The sequence below is a fragment of the Callorhinchus milii genome, unplaced genomic scaffold (assembly GCF_018977255.1).
Source record: "Callorhinchus milii isolate IMCB2004 unplaced genomic scaffold, IMCB_Cmil_1.0 Scaffold1, whole genome shotgun sequence".
NCBI lineage: Eukaryota > Metazoa > Chordata > Chondrichthyes > Chimaeriformes > Callorhinchidae > Callorhinchus > Callorhinchus milii.
This window is the reverse complement of record NW_024704742.1, coordinates 125,323,043-125,345,683: the sequence shown is the minus strand read 5'-3', so window position 1 is coordinate 125,345,683 and position 22,641 is coordinate 125,323,043. Positions and strand designations below refer to the sequence as shown.

General features: G+C 39.7%; 1 protein-coding gene across 2 annotated transcripts; it reads left to right on the top strand.

The window, feature by feature from the left end:
- Positions 1-12,494: 12,494 nt before the first annotated feature.
- On the top strand, positions 12,495-21,685 carry isl1a (ISL LIM homeobox 1a). Of its 2 annotated transcripts, XM_007892205.2 has the most exons (6): positions 12,495-12,583; positions 13,493-13,682; positions 15,041-15,297; positions 17,632-17,918; positions 18,909-19,076; positions 20,586-21,685. In XM_007892205.2, the coding sequence occupies exons 1-6, from the start codon at positions 12,556-12,558 to the stop codon at positions 20,700-20,702; spliced, it is 1,047 nt and encodes a 348-aa protein (XP_007890396.1). In that variant the 5' UTR covers positions 12,495-12,555; the 3' UTR covers positions 20,703-21,685. The 2 variants fall into 2 exon arrangements, with proteins under 2 accessions (XP_007890396.1, XP_007890395.1); XM_007892204.2 differs by lacking the exon at positions 20,586-21,685 and having other exon boundaries at positions 18,909-19,345.
- The last annotated feature ends 956 nt before the right edge of the window (positions 21,686-22,641 follow it).

Here is a 22,641-nt window from a genome sequence, read left to right as displayed (position 1 = left end):
AGTCTTGCTGACATTCAGCTGTAGAAAGTTGGCTCCCATCCAGGACTTGATGTCTGACAGACAGAATGTCAGGACGTCAGGTGTCCTGGAATCAAGGGTGGAGGCAGAGAGATAGAGTTGGGAGTCATCCGTGTAAATGTGGAAGTTGATCCCATGTCTGCGGATGATGTCACCAAGGGGGAGCATGTAGAGCTTGAAGAGGAGGGACTGAGGATAGAGCCCTGAGGAACACCGCACAAAACCGTGAAGAGAAACCGTTGACATAGACAAATTGGAGACTGTGTGAGAGATAAGACCTGAACCATTCAAGGACAGAACCTTGAAGGTTGAGGTGAGAGAAGAGGCAGTGAAGGAGGATGGAGTGGTCAATGGTATCAAAGGCAGCTGAGAGTTCAGGAAGACGAGCACGCAGAGGGATCCCTGGTCACAGATGGACAGGATGTCGTTTGTGACCTCAACCAGAGCAGTTTCTGCGCTGTGAGGTTGGAGATGGTCTGGTAACTATAGAACAGGGATGGGGTACAGGGAAGGTTTTTTCAGGGGGTGATTAAAGCTGTTTTTAGGCAGATAGGAATGGTGCTAGATGATAAGGAGCGATTGATGGTGTCAGAGTAGAGGGATGAGGAGGTGGAGCTGGGAGATAAGGAGAGGGGTGGGGATGGGGAAAAGGGAGCAGGTAGTGTGTTTCATGCTGGGTATGGTGGTAATGAGAGAAAAAGGGGAGACAGGTTCAAAGATGTGGAGGGAGAGATGAGTAGAGGTCGGAGTGTGGGGGATGATGGGGAGGGAGTGGCAGTTGGGCGGTAAATGATCTAATGGAGAAGTCTCTATAGAATGGCTTATCTGAACATTTATCCCGCAATGTATGTATTAAATTGGTTGGAATTTGCAGCTCTGGATATACATTTGGACCAAGTTCCATACCTGCCAATTATTGTAAACCCATGTAAGTGCTGCCTGTCCCATTTCTCTTTCAGTATTGTGAATTTAGCCACTTTGATTGTTCATATTCAAACTTGTTAAATCAAAAATTAAAGAGAAATGAATCGGATGACCAAGCAGAATTGCCTTTGTCTCGCACATTCTCTCCTAAAGATTGTGACTTTTGAAGTGTGAAAAGTTAAACCACGAATATGATAATTATATTTCTGGATAAATTGATTAAATTGTTTTGCATGTTAGTTCCAATCATCAAAATTTTTCCTTTCTGAAAGTAGCAATTCAAGGAAAAGGCAATTTAAAGACAGGGCAATTCAAAGGGCAGTCTACGGCCCTGTTAATGGGAAATATGTTATTATTCTGATGTAATTGTATGCTTCCAGTGTGTGGTATTACTTTGATTCCAGGATGCCACTGCATTTAGGATTAGGTTGGGGTTTGCATTCAAACTCGTAAATGTTGGATTCAATGCTGTTTGGTCAGTGTTTCCAGTTCACACTTTTAACATTCATATAGTGAATCTGGAGCTCAGAATGACAGCTTTCAATCAACAGGTGTCATCCTCATTTTAATGAATCTTGCTTCAAGGTCAGAGGGAATCTGGGATGGAGTTCCAGAAAGCAGTGGAGTGTAGCTGAACTATATTCAGTTTACCACACTTATGTCCATTGGTTTTCCTGTATATATTTGGCATTGGACTTGAAAGCACATGGCTATTCTGGAAATGGAATTGAATAATGACAGCTACATATCCTGTCTATAACAAAGTTAGCATTTATTTTCGTACATTTTGAGGTTATTTAAAGCAAGTACATCAAAATAAAGTGATACACCATATAGTTTGTTAATCTCTATCTATGGGATATTGCTGTGTGCAAGTTGGCTGTTGTGTTTGCCTGGAAATACACAAGTACTACACATCACAGTAAAATCCTGTGAAGCGCTTTGATACGTCTTGGTGATGTGATAAAGTGCTTATGTCAAATGCAGTGATTATTAATATTTATCTTATTTCAGTATGGAAGTCAGCAGATTTATCCCTCTTATGTGATCAAACATTGGGTCAAAATTTATAAATTATACAACCGCAGCTTATTTTGTAAGGAGTTAGACCCATTACAAGAAAGTATATCCCAGATATTGAGAGATTGACCTGATTGAGGTGTTTAAGATTATGACATGTTTCAATAAAATGGACATCAATGAGTTGATTCCACTTCCAGTTCTACTAGTACAAAATGAGGGGGCATAAATATAAACTAGTCAGTAGTAGATCTAGTAGGGAGTTTAGGAGGCAGAAACAAAATCAATGATGTATTTAAGAGAGGAAGAAATTAATGTGAGGGATGGTATGAAAGGAAGGAGTGAGAGACTGTGATTGTGAGAGGGATTTGTGTGAGTTTGTGCGTGAGAGGGATGAGTGAGTGAGAGGAGGCAGAGGGGGGAGTGTGAGATAGAGGAGTGAGACTGTGAGATGGAGGAGTGAGAGTGTGAGACAGAGGAGTGATTGCTTGATTATCATCAGATTGCTCCGAGTCTTCCATTCCCATGTAAATTCCTCACTTGTGCCCATCTGGGGACAAATCATTTTCCAGTGTCAATATCTGTGCAACTGGTAAGAGGATTATTTTCTAACTGGCTATATAAACTATAATTAGTATAATTCTCATGTAACATTTTGACATCCTCCCGACATGAATGGTGCTACATAAATTCAAATTGTTGTTGTGGTTCAGTAACATTGCTGGAATCCTATAGCAGTCTATACATTTGGTCTACACAGTCAATCCAAGTCACAGTATATCCTGCAAGGCGCTTTGAGACGTCTTGATGACATGACTGGGTGCTATATCAAATACAAGGATTATTATTATAATAATTATTACTTCCAGAAAATACCTCACATTCAGTAATTGTCCGTCAGATGCAGGACCCCCCCCACCACCACCACCACCACCACCACTCCATAAAACACTGACAAAACACGTTCAGTAAACACGATGGCTGTTCCCACTTTGCAAACAACTTCAGTGTTCTCGTTAAATGCATACAGTATTGTGATCACCATTGCCTTACCCGAGTTGATGTGTGTGTCTTTGTATTTAACCCACTAGTCCAAACCAACGCATATACAGAACATGATGTTGTCGACAAAACGTTATGTACTGGTCGATCAGGATGTCTCCTAAAATATTAATTTAACAAAATGTTTTTCATGCTGCACATGTTTAAAGCTGTCCGGTAGAAATCAAACTACTCCATTGTTTCTGTGTTTCACTCCACACCACTGTCATAACAGCTGAATGGCAATTTACAATTCTTGTATTGTATTTCATCGTCAAAAGGCATTAAACATAACAATAGAAAGTAAAAGCTAAGTTCAGTTTCTGTTGACATAAAGCCTCGAGTATTGGAAAATAAATGGGCTGATGTATATCGTAATGCAGATTCAATTAAACGTAAAACGGGAAGTTAACAGTGAAAAACATACATAATATTTGCAAACTAGATAACAGCAAAAATGCATAAACGTATAAACTTTCAGAAGATATTTATTACAATTCACGTTTATTAGCAATTCAACAGGCGAGACAATCTAACATTTAATCATGAAGTTGCAAACTTGCATGTTTTTTTTTCCATTCTATTTTTATTTCAGTCGCAAAGTGTCGATAATGGGTCCGAATGTAGTACTGTACTGATTGATTTTTTTTAGTTAAATATTGATCAGATGTGTATGGTACGTGTAGAGTCGTACACTGTAAAGACATGGAGGGAGGGGGGATATACACATATAGAAGTTATGTGGATGCAAAAAGAGAGATAAAGGTAGTCTGGAGGCATGTACCCAATAGCCATGATGTGTAAGGAGGTGCCTCAGTTAGCCTAAGGGACTGTCTCTTTAAGCAGGTTGCTGTGCTAATGAATTGTCTTGTGTTGACTGGGATCTGAGGCTCCAGACTGCTCTCTCTCATTCGGCACTGCAGACGGCCCTCGATAGATTTAGTGCTAATATGGTACATTTGTTCTACACATTCAGCAGTCAAGGTCCGCGAGATTAAAGATCGCCCACCTCCAGAGTATAAAGAAACCTCTAGGGAATCCAATAAATTTGATGATTGATTTCTCTGGCGCATTTTCCTCCGGAGCAGAATTCATACCTCAGCAGATTTCCTCTCCAACTGCTGCTGTAATCTAGTTTCAGTTAACTTCCCTCATCCATCTGCCTAGGAAAAGCAAAGGGGGGGGGGAGTAAAAGATTTATGGTTGAGTGGCATCCAGTAGATCTGGAATATACAGTTCAAACTTAATAGAAAACAAACCTAAATTAAATCACGTAGACGATTTTTGCAAAACGACGTGTTTAAATGCATTCGGTCATACCGGTTTATATTGTAAATAGTGTACTGAGTTCTGATGTGCTAGTTTTAGGAATATGTTTCAACAAAGCGATAGTATTTTTTTAAATCTCTTTGTCAGTTCTTATATTTATAAGAAAAATATCCTTCCTTCGACTGGGTTATAGAAAAACATTTTCTATTATCACTTGTGCGCCCCTAATTGAATATCACGAGTATCACTCTTCCGCTGAGCAATAAAGCTTTTATACTGACTCTAGATTTCGGAATAAATTTCTTGTTTTTTTTAAAAAAATGTAATACGATGTAAATATATATTTACATCAAATATCTGTAAATAACAGCTCGTGTGCTGTATAAGATCTGGTATTTACTCATTACGAACGTATTGCAAACTAGTTGTATTTTCTTTGACCTACTGATCGACAAGTTCAGTTGCCCTTTAGCAAGTAGTATCAATCCTGCGTCGGCTGCAAACTACTGGAATTCATACAACTTCCAATATTGTAAATGTGCAACCCCAACAGTTGCATTTTGCGAAGAAACTTTGAATTGTTATGGTTGGAAAGCGCCTTCTTCGAGTGCTGGAGACATTTGTGTTTTTTTTTAAAAAAAACGTGTTTGAGAACAATTATCACATTTGAAGCCTCCGTAAAGTGTGGATGGATTGTAGAAATATTTTAGCATTTGTTGTATGTAAAAGCGGGACACATGCCATCACATCTTGATGCCGAATACGAAACGATAGTGGGTTGATCGGAGTGTGTGCATATATGCTGCGTGGAATACTAAGGGTTAATACTTTTGCATATTGCGCAAAAAGGCAGATCTGACATTGTGCTGAGACATCGTTCGGCTGTGCTATACACGCGGTATTTGCTATAGCTTCATTCCTTTCAGAAAACAGTCTTATTGTTGTACCCCCCCATGTGAAGCCAGAACAATCAAACGCAATGTGGTTGTATATATTAAGTGATGGCAGTAAATATACCGTACGATTAAATAAACAAATGTACTCAAAAATATTCAAGTTTCATAAGGGCTGGTCGTAGTGATCCTCAATCCTCAAATAATAATCCTTGCATCTGATATAGCGCCTTATATCACGTCGTTGAGACGTCTCAAAGCGCTTCGCGGGATATACTGTGAAGTGCGTCGTATGTTTTGTGGGCGAAACTCAGCAGCCAATTGCCTGACACAAAACAGACAGACCCTCACACTTTAATTCCACTCTCACACCTTCACTTCGTATCTCAGCTAAATGCACAGCCTCGTCTGTCTGAAGGATCAAAATTAGTCCAATTACTTTTCCAGTGAGCGAGCGCAGGCACACATACACACAAGAGAGAAAGTAATATATATATATTTAAATTCTGTCTGAAAGCAGTTAGTTTTTTTTGGGGGGAAGGCAAATATTCAATGAACCACATAATTTCCAGCATTTAGCCTTTAAATAGGAATGAATATATCTGTATTTTCGTCTGTTGGAGGCGACTGAAAAGGATTTAGTTTAACAGCAGGGAGATTAGAGTTAATTATTTTCTTCCCAATCGGTCGCAATAGCAATCCTAATTTACTGTGTCAAATTGAATGTGATCCGAGAGAAAGTGTAGCGTGAAACTCAGTGTGATCCGAGCGAAGTGCCTTATTGTTTTTATTTATTTGTTAATGCAGAAATGGTGCTAACCGTGAAGATAAAACATCGAGTGGAAATAAATAATCGCCAGCCAAATTCATAACAAGCAATATAAAAAAGTACTATTTAGTTTTTTCTCTCTCTCCCTTTCCCTTTCTTTGAACTGGATTAATTACACATAAATATGCAAAAATTGCAAGTAGACACGCTGGTATTGATACTGGAGTCTGTATCAAAACTGCAGGATTCCTTTTGCAGCAATACACATAGCAATTTGAGTTTAATTTGATGCGTTTAGAGAGAGAAAAATCAACTAAGCCAATTATCTCCGCGTAAACGTGGCCATGTACAATAAAGACACATAAAGTCTCAAGGAAGACAAAATCTAGCGGGAAACTTACATACATTACGACAAAATGTGACACTAGGCTATTGTGGTACATACAGACAATCCCCCCCTTCTCCCCTTCCAAAATAAATCTCTAAAATGTAATGTCAAAGGTTGGGTGGTTGTGTACAGAGTTGAGGCCACGCTGCGCGATGGCGGAAACGTTGTAAACATGGGAGGGAGTCAATGCAAATGTTGACAAATGTGTGAATTCATGAGAAACTCTCTGAATGTATCTTTCTCGAAATCCCGATGGAGATGACTGGTAAGGTTCGACCTGCATCCTATTATACGAATCATCTTAGTGTTGCCTTTCTAACTAACGTTTGGCTTCGGGACACCAATGGAGATGTGGTGCTCTAAGGCTTAACAAATGGTTAGGCTCCTCACACGTTGAGTGAGTTGGCTGCTCGCACGTTCAACCTGATTAAGTATTGCAGTTTAAATAATCGTTTTTATGACCAATTTGCGGTTGGGTTGCATTGGCCATCAATTTGCTATGAGTCAATTCTCACCCCCACTCCCCCACACGCATACTTTCTTTTATTTTTTAAAAGATGGTCAGCCACGTTACATGCAAATTACGGGGTGTTCATTTTACAGCATGTGCCACGTCTTCGAGATAAAAAGTTGTGTTTGTAAAACTCCCCCCGCGTTAAGATTACTGCTTGACAAAGCGATGCTCATTGCCCGTGTTCGGTGAGCTCACATTAGAGTATAATTTGTGCAGAGCCCAGCTTGTTGGCAAAACAAGTTCCTAGTATTTTAAAACATAGATTATTTATCAAACAACAAATATGATAGCAGGTTAAAACATAGACCAATTATTTCAGCTGTGTGTCCCTTGCTGGGATCCTGGGCTGTTCTGAGGGGCAGGGCTCCATCTCAAACATTTCTGTTTCAGCAAATAGGCAGTGATGGTGTGGGGGGGGGGGGGGGGGGGAGGTAAAGCCAATAAATTGTCAAGCAGAAAGGCTTTGATTGACTTCTTATCACACCAACCAACCCTCTTCTCACACACCGGCACCAACACAGCGATGTGAAATGCACTGCAGATTTTGCTCCTGTCGCTAAGAAAGTCTTGTGACATTTTATGGAGACAGAAGGTTTAAACGCGTGTAGATTTCATAGTATACCTATGATATGAGGGTATACTTTTTATGTGTGTATATATATACAAAAAAACTCTGACTTTGGAACGAGCTCCTTATTAAATCTCAGCTTACAAAAAAAAGTCCCAAAACAGGAATCGACAGCCAATTGTTATGTTAAAAATGGAGCTATTTCCCTTGTTTTTTACGTGAACTATTCCACGGGATGTCTAGTGTGAGTTGTAGAGATAACTTGAGGAGCGTGGCTAAAAGTCAACGATGAGGTAATCATGCCCTCTGAGACTAGGAGGAGCAAAACAAATTTACTCTTGACTTTACAACCTCCAGCATCACAATTGGAAGAAGAACTGGTTTCCAGTCAAAGACTTTAAAACGTTGATCACAACTAATTTGGACCGGAGATTCGGTTAGGGGACTTGATTAATTTGCTGGATGAAATTAATTTGTCATAAAATGGGCCATAATTAATAAATCTATCATCATAATAGCGATGGATTGCCAGAAGTATTTCGCAGTTGATCGTAAGCAATTTAATACTAACCGTAGAATATCGCCTATGTTGAGTAGATTTACTATAGTAATGATTATAACCCCAGCTTTGGGTGGGTCAGTCTGGCAGTGTTACTTTTATGAGAATGATATATGTTGGGAAAGGTTTTCCAAAAGGACTAATGAAACGAAAAAGCTCTCTGATGAGCCCAGCAAACATTCCTCCTGCTAGACTACTTTAGGAAAATAACAAGTAATGTGTTCCGTCTTTATCTCGTCGATTTGTAAATTCGAGTTAGACACTTACTGATCGCAAAATGGAAGAGCTATTTGGCAACTTTTGGAAACTAGTACAATGTAAATCAGACCCTTAGGTCATGTTGTTTGGTCTAAAATAATATCTTATTTCAGTGCTTCGCAGATCAGTCGCCCTGACGCTGTCCAGAGCTGATTGCATTTCCTACGACTTTAATGGACACGTTAAATCTCCTGAATATATTCTCCCTTTACACCTTTTGTGAAAGGCTCTTACTGAAATCGAAATTTGTTTAAAAAAAAACAAATTCAGTTGCAGCTTTATAATGACTGTATTTTATCTCTTTTTGTGTAACAAGTTAATTTACTTGCCCGAAACATAATTACTAAATCGGACTGAGTGAGTGGCGATTACAGGTCGGTTGGTTGATTCTCAATAGGGACTGATCTGAAATTGACAAGAGGATCATCGGGAAAAGGGGATGCAGTGGCTATTCCAACTGTTTGCGGCTGGTCTGACAGCGGACACACCGCTAAACGCTTTGTTTTTCCGCAGTTTACTGGTCGCTCGTCTGTCACTGTGGCTTTCCTCTCAACCACGTGTTTATTTGTCACTTTGGAGCTGCGATTATCAGTAATTATTCTCTGTAATTACGTGTTGGGTTCTGCACAGCGGAGACATTGGGAGGAAAAAAAATACCCTCCGATTTCACCTCTCCCGGTTTCCACGTGTGCCCTCCCCAGTTCCCAGCCTGTGTTTAAAACGCCCAGTAACGTGGGCAATTGGGTTTCTTTCAGCGCGCACTGTTAATATTATACATGACATAAAAAGGCAATCTGCATTTGCATTTTTTTTGCGCGGAAAGTGGGATCGCTGTAGCCGTAAAGTAGTGGGCGAAGTGCTGCATTTCCAGCGCGGAAGATAACACCGATGGGATGTTTGATAGTCCAGTGTTTGAGGCGCGGTTCTGTTCTGTTCTGCTCAGCAAAAAAAAACTCTCCTCGCGTTGTGCTTTGTGCTTGTGCTCCCATCGCGTGTCTCGAAAACTTTTGACAGGTAAACAAACTGTTGTGTTGCGCTGTTTGCAGAAATCGTTCACTGTAACCTCCTCCTCCCTCCCCACCTTTTCTCTCTTTTCTTTGCCCAATGTATTCGCTCCCAGACTTGTGCGCTGCGCTCCGCTTCTTTTGTACATCACGAGCGAAATCATATGAGCCGCGTGTGTGCGGGTGAAGGCGGCTGTGAAAGGTGATGAGCAAAATGTTAAGTGATTCTCGGGGTTTTTTGGGTAAAGAAAAAAAAAGCGGACTCTCCTCCCTCGCCGTTTGGCCGATTGCATAAATAAATCGACGCGAATCGTTCTGTTACCACACGCACAATAAGCCGATTCCAGTGGCAGATTATTGCTTTGCTGCTTTAACTTTGGGTCATGTTCTGCCCTGGACGTTGCAATAAAAATAGAGGGAGAAACAGTGTTCTGTTGAAAATATGCAAGGCGACCCCAGCTGCCGGTTAGGGCTAAAGGATTTGCAATAACACTTTCACCCTCCTTGTATTTAGTTGAATGGGACGGGGAGAGATTCAAATGCACAGCTCGTTCTGTCACGATTTTACGCTTCATCCCAAATCTTTGCGAAAATCTAGAAATTAGTGCATCGTTGAAGCGTATTTTCCTGGGTGCACCTCGGCCTGTTTTTGCATCAAGTCCTATTTTTGTTTAACCCTTTTTGCATCAATTGTGGGCGACCAAATGGCGAATACTGTATCAGTAAAATTATTTATTCATATATTCAGTCTCAATCGAATCCTTTCAATCATACATACCCTTATCTGGGTGCTTGATGCACATCCCGGGAGTGAGTTTAAAAGCTAAAATTCCCACACCCTCACATTTTTGTAGCCTTTGTAGCTGTTGCCGAACACTTTCTTACTCATTAGGAAGCTGCGTTTCGTTATTATTTTTCGTCAAAGCACAATTTCCCCTTAAAAGGTACGAAGAAAAATCGGATCAGCGGTAAAATGCAAAAACACAAGCCTTACCTTAATGTTGCTGTATTTATTCTCATATAGTGTGGCATTAAAACAAATTGACGCGAGTTCCTAACCTGCAAATTCATCAGAATGTATCATTGCATATCGCAGTCTTATCACGAAACCCTTTCCACAACCTTCTCCAGAAAGAAATGATAAGACAATGGATCATCTGCGCTGAATGCACCACTATAAACTTGCCTATGGCAACCCTGGCTACAGAACAGTGCACATTCGTTGCCCTGGCATTTATTTATTCAAGAAATATATCAGTCGTAAAACAGTCAATTGAAAATAGTTGGAAGTTGTATTTTATAATGTCGCTTTATATAGTGCCTGTCTTGCAAGACATATCGTATTTATCAGAGTTGGTTTGTCCTTTCGCCGCTACATTGACCTTGTCCTGCACTTCACTGAACGCTTAAATGCAATGCATGAAATGGGTAAATGTGTGTATTTACAGTGATGCAGTTGTTCATAGGGCCTACTTACATTTCGGCACATATGACTTTGTAAACGCTTTTTTATATTAAAAAAAAGTTGCTTTTCTTGCAGGCAATATGACTGGAAAACCACATTCTGAACTCGATCGACAATCCGGCCAAATTATTTATGCGTTTCAATAAACTCATCGCGGGCCAAACCTTTGCCTCCACTAATTAAACAAACGTATTAAATAACAATATTAATAACAAAAAGTTGTTTTGAATTTGGAATAAAACGCTTAATCTGAAGCCCTCCGCCCAAACAAGACACACATTCAGATGTTGTAGTGCTGAATGCTGAAACGGTAAATAGATGGGAGATATTTTTAAAAAAAGAGGATGAAAATAGATCGTCAGTCAAAGACTAAATAGCGATGGGCGGGGAGGGGAGAACAGAGAGGAAAGAGAGTGTGCAAAAAGAAAACGATTCGAGAAGGAAGGAGGAAACCAAAGGCCCAAATGTTGAGCTACACAAAGCTGCTGCAGTCCAGAGCTAAACATACACACACACACACAGATAGACACACACATCCCCTCTCTCTCTCTCTCACACACACACACACACACACACACACAGATAGACACACATATCCCCTCTCTCTCTCTCTCACACACACACACACACACAGATAGACACACACATCCCCTCTCTCTCTCACACACACACACAGATAGACACACACATCCCCTCTCTCTCTCTCTCACACACACACACAGATAGACACACACATCCCCTCTCTCTCTCTCTCACACACACACACAGATAGACACACACATCCCCTCTCTCTCTCTCTCACACACACACACAGATAGACACACACATCCCCCTCTCTCTCTCACATACACACACAGATAGACACACACACATCCCCTCTCTCTCTCTCTCTCACACACACAGATAGACACACACATTCCCTCTCTCTCTTTCACACACACACACACACACACAGATGGACAGATACATACACAGATACACACAGATAGACACATATACAGACACACATATATAGACAGAATACACACACAGAAACATAGGAACAGGAATGGGCCATTCAGCCCCTCTAGCGTGTTCCGCCATTCTGTTAGATCATGGTAGATCTGTAATATATCACATACATTCACACACACACACACATACACACACACAGACACACACGAGTGCGCACAGAGACACATACATACATTCAGACACAGTCGAAACACACATGCACACAAATAGACACACCTACAATCTGACACCCACCCAGACACAGACACACAGACTCTCTCACACACACACACACACACACACAGACTCTCACACACACACACACACACAGACTCTCTCTCACACACACACACACACACACAGACTCTCACACACACACACACACAGACACACAGACTCTCTCTCACACACACACACACACACACACAGTCTCTCCCACTCAGGACAATACAAACAGCTGGTGCTGTCCGGGGTCTGACTCGGGCCAATCAGATCGCCGGAGGCGGGAGGGGGAGGGGAGGGGGAGCCGGGGTGCGCCTGACGTCAGGCGCGCCCTACGTCAGACCAATGGCGAGGGTCTGGAGGAAGCGCAGGCAGAGTGTGTGAGAGATAAGGAGCAGTGAGCATGATCGGCAGCACTGTACACACCGCACCGCCTCTCTGCATAGCCCTATCCCCAGTGTCTGGCAGCAACAAGCAGCTCCGATTGCACTCTTCCTAACCGGCCCTGCTCTGTGGACATAATCAACAACCCCCCACCCCACCCCCCCACCACCCCTCTCCTCCTTTCCTCCTCCCCACTCCCCCCCCCAAAAAAAAAATTCAAGGGAATAACAAACAACAAAAAAAAACTTTTTACACAATAACAAGAAATGGGAGACATGGGAGATCCACCCAAAAGTAAGTTTGTTTTTTCCTTGCTGTTGCATTTCCATGATCTGATTCAGGTGTTGAGAGGAGATGACCAGTTTCACAGGTGAACTCACGTCGCTTTGACTTCATTGTGCGCCTCTGGACTTATTTGCTCTTTGCACAGTGATCATTCTGGTTAGAGTTTGGCTCTCGTTCACGCGTTGAACGGTACAGCAAAGAGTTTTGGCAACATACATACTGCGTTGTTAACGATATTCCCACCACTGGAGATACGTGTGAACAAAGTAGCTCTGTGGTAGGGTGGTAGAGTTGAAGTAAAAACATAGATAAACGTTTTTTTTGTTGTGTGTGTGGCTTCTTGCAATACTTGTTTCAGAGACTTGTCAGATGTATCACAGTTACATACATCTGATTATGTAGGATCTCTGCTAAAATGAGCGAAATTTGATACTGCACAAGAATTGTACTTGTTTCTGCTTGTAAAAATTCTGGTTGTAATAGTATGCCTGCACACATTTCGAGATGATTGTTAAGCTTTTTCATTATATATTTTACTTGCGGTTAGAAGCTTGCCTTTTTAGTTTTTTAAAAAAGTGTTGCATGCTACGAAATATTCCTTAAAACACTCTGTAAAGAAAAAAAATGAGCTCAGAACCTCTGTTTACGTACAAAATTAAACTTTTGTATTGATTTTCAAAGTGTTTGTTAAATCGTATCCGAACTAATCATCTGCATTCAAGTTATTTATTGGAAGTTTTTTTTGGACTGCATCATGTTACAAAAAAAGAAATGTAATATAAATTAGGTCTGTCCAGTAAATATAACAATTATTAACAAAACCGAGGTGGAATGTGTCAAATGAATTCGATGTTTATAATACAAGAATCCAAATCAGTGATCACTGTTTCACTGCACAATTTTCATATCAATTTGCAGAAAAACGCCTTATTTCACTGTGTGTTGGTTGTGGGAATCAGATTCATGATCAGTTCATCCTTCGAGTTTCTCCGGATCTAGAATGGCATGCAGCTTGTCTAAAATGTGCAGAATGTAACCAGTATTTGGATGAAACGTGTACCTGCTTCGTTAGGGATGGCAAAACATACTGCAAGAGAGACTATATTAGGTGAGTGACGTTCTTCTATTTTTTTTTAAAAAAATAAGCTTTCCAGTTGTGTTAGGTATACTGCCATCCCTAAATGATCTATTCCAAACATTAACCCTTCAATGGCCTTCTTCCTGTCTTATCTTATCTCAGCTGGTGAATTAGACAGACGAGATCAAATTGGCCATCATTTGGCAGAAAACAATTGGCATATTTAGATAATATATATCCGCTTCCTTTGTTAAGCTTGCGCCACGTACCGAGAATTACACGATGTTGATGATAGTCTGTAAATGAGAAAAAAAATCGAGACATTTTTTTAAAAAAACTTGGGGGGGAAAAAAAAGTTTAGCGCTGGCTTAGTTGTTTCCAACGTTTAGGAGTGACAGCGATTCATTGCAAAAAACCTCGGCTGTCATCATTTGTCTGTGTATTTCCGAATGTTTGTAATAGTAGATTGGAAATGAGGCATGTGAACTGAAAGTACAAATCAGTCGCCCTGTGTTGTATGGAATTATACCGAGGAGAATTATTGCAGTCACAGGGTCTGAAATACTAGGTGATTTTTCGCAATATAATAATTCACTGCCATTATCGAAACATTCAATTTAATACCGGTGTTCAAGAGGTGGTATTGATTCGCCTGACGTTTAGCATTGATTTGCAAACGTTTTGTGCTATTTTCTACTGAACTAAGGAAACGAAGTCCCTCATGTAAAGTCGACCACCGACCAGAAAAATAAACAAACACAAACTAAAATAACCCAGTTAAACGGTGACACTAAAAAGCAGTGACGTTTTTTTTTGCGGGTAACTGTTTAAAATTAGATTTTATTTCTGGCGAAAAGAATAAAGTTAAGATGATTATGATAACGAATAGATCCCACGGTTGTGTCCATCCATATATTTTTACATACAAATAATGTATTGATGGAATTTTGCAGAATCTACCCCCCTCCAAAAAAAAGTTTTAAGTATACTCAACCGTTTAAATGCTCGATAATATTTCACGCACTCCTATGATTTTAGGAATCGTTGTTTTCATTAACTGTTGTCTCAATTCTAATCGTGCAAATACAGTATACATAATGGTGTGGAGGCTGAGTGGAAATGTTCAGTGTTAAGGTCCTTCGGATGATCTGAAAATATAGCAGTTTACATTGGGATGACGATTAAATTATTACATTATTTCGGCTATAGTTTGTTTTGGACTCTTTGTGACTCGATAAATTAAACTGCTGAGTCGAGCAAAGTGCAATTACTGTGTGTGTTTGCTCAGACCAAAGAATATTCTATGTTTTGGGGGTATTAAAGTCAGATTTGTACCGCTGTTCCCGTAATAAAAACAATGTTTGGTGCTTTTGTTTTCGACTCTGCAGGTTATACGGAACTAAATGTGCAAAGTGTAACATAGGATTTAGTAAGAATGACTTTGTGATGAGAGCTCGCAGTAAGGTGTATCACATTGACTGCTTCCGCTGTGTGGCGTGCAGTCGCCAACTCATCCCCGGCGATGAATTCGCGTTGCGGGAGGATGGACTCTTCTGTCGGGCGGATCACGACGTTGTAGAGAGGGCTTCGGTCGGCCCAGACCCCCTCAGCCCCATGCACGGCAACAGACCCCTACAGATGGCGGGTATGTACGCTTTAACAACTCGGCTGTCTATGAAAGCCCATTCATTTTTCATGCAGTGAGCAAAAAAAAAACCCCAAAAAACATCTGCTCTTGTCTATTGCCTTACAACACGAGCAGTGGGTTTGAACTTTTTCTATGCAGTCGATGGTTTATTGGTTTGCGTTTTGCCATTATTGAGTGGTGAATTTCTGCATTATGTAATGTCCGAGTTTACTGTGAACCTGAAACGCCTGAAATTGGGCTCTTGACTATGGGTTATGTACAGCTGAAACCCCCCAACAAGAGCTCGTTTAACGTGTGTACTGTTTATGTTTGGTTGTGTGTTTTTATGTTTTTATGTTTAATGTTACACAAGAGAGATTGTGATGGAGGGGGCTATCGGCTTGAGCCATGCTGTTCTTCTATGCTAAATATCTGAACTACGTTTGAAAGCGATTTAAAATGTTTCTCCTGTAACCCCTTGTGGGTCATGTTGACCTGTTTTAATTGTCAATAGTTCAAGGTAAATAGATGCGTTGACGAATCGCGGTTTCACTTATGTAGGGTTCACGTTACCATTTGAATGACTTAATCAAACGTGCTTTTATAGGTAACGTTTGACAACAATCCTCTTGAATGTGATGTACAGCGGTAGGGTCTAAATGTATTATTATGTGATCGCTTTCCAGTTAAGTCAATTATGCTTACAATAACAATGCATATGTATTTTGCAGGTTCTAACTTTCTTTTACTGTTTATATAAAACAAGGCATGGTCACTAATCTCGGGATTTGATCCTTTATTTTACATATCATACAAATACGTTTAGACGGCCTTTATACAATAAGATATCAGATTGTATGGCCTTACGCTTATCAAAAGCTCGATGTTGCAGTCTTTTAAACCTTTTTTTTATTATCCTTACCCCAAACTGAGAATAATGCGTTTGGCTCCTTATTAAAATACATTAAATTCCAAGGGCAGCCGATCTACAATTTACATAATTATACGTTTGAAGACTGTTCATATAACAGCTGCCGAGGTTGATATTTTATTACAGAGTAAATATTGCTGAGTTCCATTTTTGTTCTCATTGCCTCGTGAAATATTTCAGGGTTGTCCAGAATTGCATCGTTGTAATTTTATTTTGGAAACTTTGTGCGCGTAAAATTAAATCTCAAATTGGAAGGCACATTAAATATCAAATCACATCCCTCCATCGTTGATAATGAATTGTACTTCCCTAACATGATTTGATGGCGGTTTATATTCTTTAATATGGTTAAAGGGATTCCCCTCCCCCACTATGTAGTGTGTCTGGCTTATTAAATCCTATTTGAATTCCCTGCAGTACGTTTCTTTTTTTGTTATAGGCGGCAAACTATATGAGATTGTTGAACCTAAAGTGTTGGGCATTAAATAGAGCACCGTTGACCATAATATTTTACTCAAAACATGCTTTCAATTTCTTTTCATAAAATATCAGATTTCAAAGGAAGGATTGCTTTTGCAAAAAAAATAACAGCAATAGCCGAACTTTCGAAATCTATTTTTAAGCAGTTTCTTGAAAGAAATTATACAGATCTCTTATCACACCCCGGCTTTGCGGGAACCCTTTTTTTTTTATCACATCGCACAACTGAATGCACGGAGAGCGTATTTTGCGCTATTTTCCAGAATAATATTTTGCGAACGACACAACAAAGATGCTCAAGCGGAAAAAAATCCGTTCATTAAAAACCGGCAATGCTAACTGCACTGACACAGCACTAACCACTTAGCACTTTGTAAACAGCCGCTCACACCAGGCGCTTATATCCGAATTGCATGTGTGTGGATTTGGTTGGAATTAGTATTCAGATAACCAGAGACTGCGGTTCCTCGTTTGAATCTGAACCTGAATCCCAGCCCAGTTGATCATTCACTTTAAAAAAAAGGAGTTCACCGCAGGAAATCGCACTGTATTGTAAAGAGTACGTGTCCTGTTCTTCAGATATACACAGTTTATTTGTTTTGCTTTCGGCGTCATGCAGTTTAATCAGTTTTGGACGCGTGCAGGGCTGAGAGTCCTGAGCTTACTTTTCACTCCATATTAATGTCACTTGAGTTGCATTTGAAACCAGGCGCCTTCGAGGAACGTGGAATGAATGCATTGCTGCTCAGGCCTAGTTACGTGTTTTTTTTTCTTTTGGTACTGCAAACTACAGTCCCCCCCCCCCCCCCCTCCCCACCACCACAGCTCCCAAATAGTTTCTCAAAGATTTCATGTTATTGGTGCAGAACCATTAGCTCTTGTTGTGTGGTCCACCTTGCATCCAACTTAGGATCTGTTGCCTATTTTAACTTATTTTACAGCAGAACCTATTTCTGCCAGACAACCTGCCTTGAGGCCACATGTTCATAAACAGCCCGAGAAGACGACTCGGGTCCGGACAGTTCTGAACGAGAAACAGCTCCACACGTTACGGACTTGCTATGCAGCCAACCCGCGGCCTGATGCCCTTATGAAGGAACAGCTCGTGGAGATGACAGGCTTGAGCCCCCGTGTCATTAGGGTCTGGTTTCAAAACAAGCGCTGCAAGGACAAAAAAAAGACTATCCTGATGAAACAACTGCAACAGCAGCAGCCCAACGACAAAACAGTAAGTGTCTTTGTGCTCCTGGAACATCCATCGAAACTTTGACATGTCATTGTCTCCTTGGGACGGGTTATTTTCTCTGGGAATGTTGACACATGCGCTCAAAAAGCAAGGGTCTGTCTCACTGCTCATCTCATCAGATTTTTTTTGTGTGTGTGTGTCTTGAGGAGAGAGAAGGATGTGTAGCACTGACCGCGACATGTCGATAGCAAAGGCTGCCGCACCCCCCAATTCAATTGTTTGGGGGGATAGTTTTGGTGTCTCCTCTTAGATCAAGCTCTCCTTTTCCAGTGAGCGTTGACCTAGAGGTGTGTTTGGGCGCCTAAGTGTTACTTTATGGTGATGAGTTGATATTCGGAACATGTCTCATGGCTTTACGAATATATATATATATTTTAAGTCCTGTTTCCATTTCAGGGCAGTTCTCAAGAACAGTTATATTTTACCATCACCATTCTATTTAGTACCCCTCCTCCATTTGTTATTGAATTACAGATTCAACAGACTTGAGGTTGCCTCACCTAAATCAACCCCTTTTTGTTAATTTTTAAAAAAATGTAAACCAGTATTAGAATTACAATACTGATTATGAAATAATATTATATATAAATGTGTATGATAAACATGTCTTCGGAATTGGAGATCTGGGTTTATACTGTAAACAGACTATTTACAATCACGTGAAATTTCTTTTTTTAACATAAATTATCTATTTTGAAGGGAGCATTATTACCCAGTGTTGCAGTTCACCAGTTCTCTCGCTATTTGTTTTACTGCTCCGACATGTGAAGTGTTCTCGCCTTGTACACAACGTGAGAGTGAGGTTACACTACAGATTATGCACTGCACTTGGGCCAGGTGATTGCAAGACGCAGTTGACATGGAATTTTGAAGTGGTAACATTGGGCGATGCTATGCATTACTGAAGGCTGTGTTGAGGTTTACACTGTGTTAATGCGACTCAGTAATAAGTACCATTGGGCTTATTTGCAGAATATCCAGGGGATGACAGGGACCCCAATGGTGGCTGCCAGCCCAGAGAGACACGACAGCAGTTTGCAAGCCAATCCAGTTGAGGTGCAGAGTTACCAACCGCCTTGGAAAGTCCTGAGTGACTTCGCACTGCAGAGTGATATAGAACAGCCTGCATTTCAGCAACTGGTGAGTGCCAGCAACATGCAGAACACCATCACCATCACAACACAGACTGCACCAGAAATCACTGCAGTCAGGGGACCTGCTACACACCAATCCTTATATAGACAATTCATGGATATAAAAGTTGCAGAATCACTCTTTTGTCAGCCTTAGCATTTTCCAATTTGTCGACCATCAAGACAAGTAGAAAAAAATCTATATTGTTTACCCAAGCGTTCTCAATCTCACAAAATCTTCAGCTAGAATGTGCGTAGACGGTGAAAACGACTGCTGCTAAACCACGATTCTGTCATGACATTTTAAGTAATGGTGAACGCGTATTTTTAAAACCTAATGTATTTCAGTTTCAAAACAGCATTGATTTTTTTTCAAGAAAGACAGGATGTGTGAAGCACGTTTCGAGTTAGTCTAGTTTAAAATACAGTTAATGGAAACCAAACAAATGGATGGTATTGCCACTTTTGTTTTACTGAATTTTTGTCATTGAAAGTTGAAACTGTAGTGGACCAGTAATAAGGAAACCCCCTGCTCTCGCCTTCTTATATGAGTAACTCTTATCTGAGAAGAATGCAGTTAATTATGCTTCATTTCACCTAACCTTTATGTAAAAGGTGAAGTTAAGGTATCCTGTTTTGCATGATGGCAATGAATGCAACATTTCGTGTTACCATTACTGCAAAAATTGCACACTTTTTTTGAGTATGTGCTGCACTGGTTATTTTGTTTTTTTTGAATAAAGTCTTGGAAAAACCCTTAGTTCTTATACAGTACTGCATCTAATGGTAGTATGTGATTTGTAGCTCCCTGTGATACATACTATGTTTCTACATTGAACTTTTTAATTGAAACATTGGTATACCCAGGAACACGTGTTATGTATGTACAATAAAAATTGTCTTTACTTTGTAACCCATTCTAGTTTAACCAGTTGAGGCCTGTGGTGGCCCCTTTGCACTATGTTTCATAGAATAAACACTTTGTAGAAGTGCATATTGCCTTTTCTATTTATAATGTCATTGCACTTTCATAGAATATATGGCAGCTGAAAATGTGCTCTCTTACTTTGAGTTGCAAAGGAAACAGGGTGCTCAATGGGTTAAACAGATGTGTGATGTTTTGCAATAAATTATGAATCATTGCACAATATATCAATCCGTACGTTATTTTTGAAGAAACTATTTTGTACTACTTTGCAGCATTAAAATGTTGCTTTGATAAAGGAAACCTTGACTACATGTGCTTTGTTGCAAGAACCCCTGGGTTATTTATTTTACCTTGGTTTACAGCCCAGAGATGAATAGCACTTTAAAGACTTTATATTACCAAAAGCGCTTTTTAAATATAATTTGGTAGTCATTCTTAATGTTAAAATTTAATGTGAATTATTGTGCATTTATGGCTATAAATATTGAAACTTTTTTTAATGATTTGTTCTCTTGGTACGCGTGACATTGGATTTATGGCCATGTTTTAAAGATGGCTAAGGTCATTGATGTGCTATGATTTTTACAGGTTAATTTTTCAGAGGGAGGGCCAGGTTCTAACTCCACTGGAAGTGAAGTAGCGTCCATGTCCTCCCAACTCCCTGACACACCAAACAGCATGGTAGCGAGTCCTATAGAAGCATAAGAAGCCTGAACTCTTGAGTGCAGCACCTACAGAGAGCCACGAGGAACCCTGGAATCTCAATCTCTCTGGCCCCAATACTCTTAGTAAACGTTAATGCAACCTGGTCCATGCCTGAGCAGAAAGCAGCCATCATCCATTTGCACAAAGTCTCTGTATTCAAAGAACCACTGTCGTACTCCAGTAACATGGTGAAGACAATCAGACACACACAAGTGAGAACTGGCTACAAGCTCAAATACAAGAGACTCCTCAGGCATCCGGCACTTCAAGCAAAGATATTATTGAAGATATATATTAAATAAAGGATGTACGTTCCAGTGATCCTGAGGAATGTGATTTGAATGTCTTGAACACAAAAAAACGCATAAGATGTTCCAGTGGAGAGACTACAGTCCCATCATATTCAATGATGCTGCATATAAAGGACATCAGTGGGTCGGCCTTGCCAAAAAAAGAGTCCTATACATCTGCAAAAAGTGGACTGGAAAGACAATCGGTGACATGCAGAATGTACCAAGCCTAAGTAGTTCAGTGACTGTCCTGTAGGATCAGTTCTGAAAGGTATAGTTGCATTTTTGCAATGCTTTTAGTTGACCTATAACTAAGGACTATTGGATCTTAGATCATTAGCATGTAGCTGGTTCGTGAAATAACAGTCCCTGCAACAAAAATATGAAGGCAACTACTGATATTTCATTTTTTTTTATTTTTTATTGACAAAGCTCAAGCATTGCAACAAGGTATACCTCTTTTTGCCACAGCTTCGTGGGATTTGTGTGTGAACTCGTGTCCGTCCAGAATTTTCCCAAAGATGTGTACACTCCTTGGTTAAAACGGTTTTGAAAGGCGGTTTTAGCTCTGGAAAGAAACATTTTGTTTGTTCTTGTACTGCAAAAATTATAAATAATTTATTATTTATTGTCGACAGACTTGCCACTTTTTGTGTCTTTTGACATTTTATGTTTGCTGAAGTAAAAGATGTACCGTGGTCTTTGGAAAACATGTCTAATTTTATGTGTCCTGTCTTTTCTTGAAGATATTGTAAAATAGTAAAAAAAAATTGCCATATGTAGAAATATATCTTCAGGATTATTTCACTAATAAAAACTTTGAGATAACTAAAGAATGACACAAACTTTTTACAGATTCTGATAAATTAATTTAGAAGTTAACAGCCTTTAAAACATTTTTAAAATACTTTAAATAAAATATTTTTAAAATTCTATTGACAGTATATTTTATTGCCACTAATTTAAGTTAGGGTATTATTTTAATTAGCAGTTATTTTTAAGATGAGTGATAATAACTGTGAATTCCAATACTTTCCCTTTTTGGAAATATATATTTTTTAAAATGCATTTTTGAAATAATTTTATTTAAGTAAACCCTAAAGCCTAAGAATGGAATTAAACTAGTCAAAACAATAATATTCTATGTGCGATTTTTATTTTTTAAAAAGCCCAACATTCAGGAAACTGAGCAGAAATGACATCCTTTACACTTACATGCTTTCATCGTGTTGTCTGTGGTTTTGTTTTGCATGTTATTATTTTCCTGAAATATGAGCACTTATCCAGTCAGCTGCATTTTAAGCAGTTTATACTTCAGTAGAAATGTCGTATTGATCACTAATGGCAAGCACCGTTATGCTTAACCTAGCACAGCAAGTTTGGAATGATTCAGTGTTTAGTAAAACAACGTTTCGATGGTTCTTGCAACATTAAGTCTATTTATATCGTTCATTGGTTGTTGGTTCATGATATGTCTGATATGAGGAAGCTTAACTTTCAATGCCCCTTATTTGTTTTTTTTTGGTGTACGAGCAAACACTTCTCAGCCAAGCATTCTTTAGGTTAGGAACAGTGTCTGGTCTATATCTGGAGCAATCTGGTTAACAAGGCACTTCCCATGACACGTAACACCTTTAAATAAACAAACG

Bases quoted from the DNA above. Each gene is read 5' to 3' on its own strand.
- isl1a (XM_007892204.2), top strand. From the start codon at position 12,556: ATGGGAGACATGGGAGATCCACCCAAAA. The intron at 12,584-13,492 runs GTAAGTTTGTTT...ATCAATTTGCAG, and splicing joins CATGGGAGATCCACCCAAAA to AAAAACGCCTTATTTCACTG. The intron at 15,298-17,631 runs GTATGTACGCTT...CTTATTTTACAG, and splicing joins CAGACCCCTACAGATGGCGG to CAGAACCTATTTCTGCCAGA.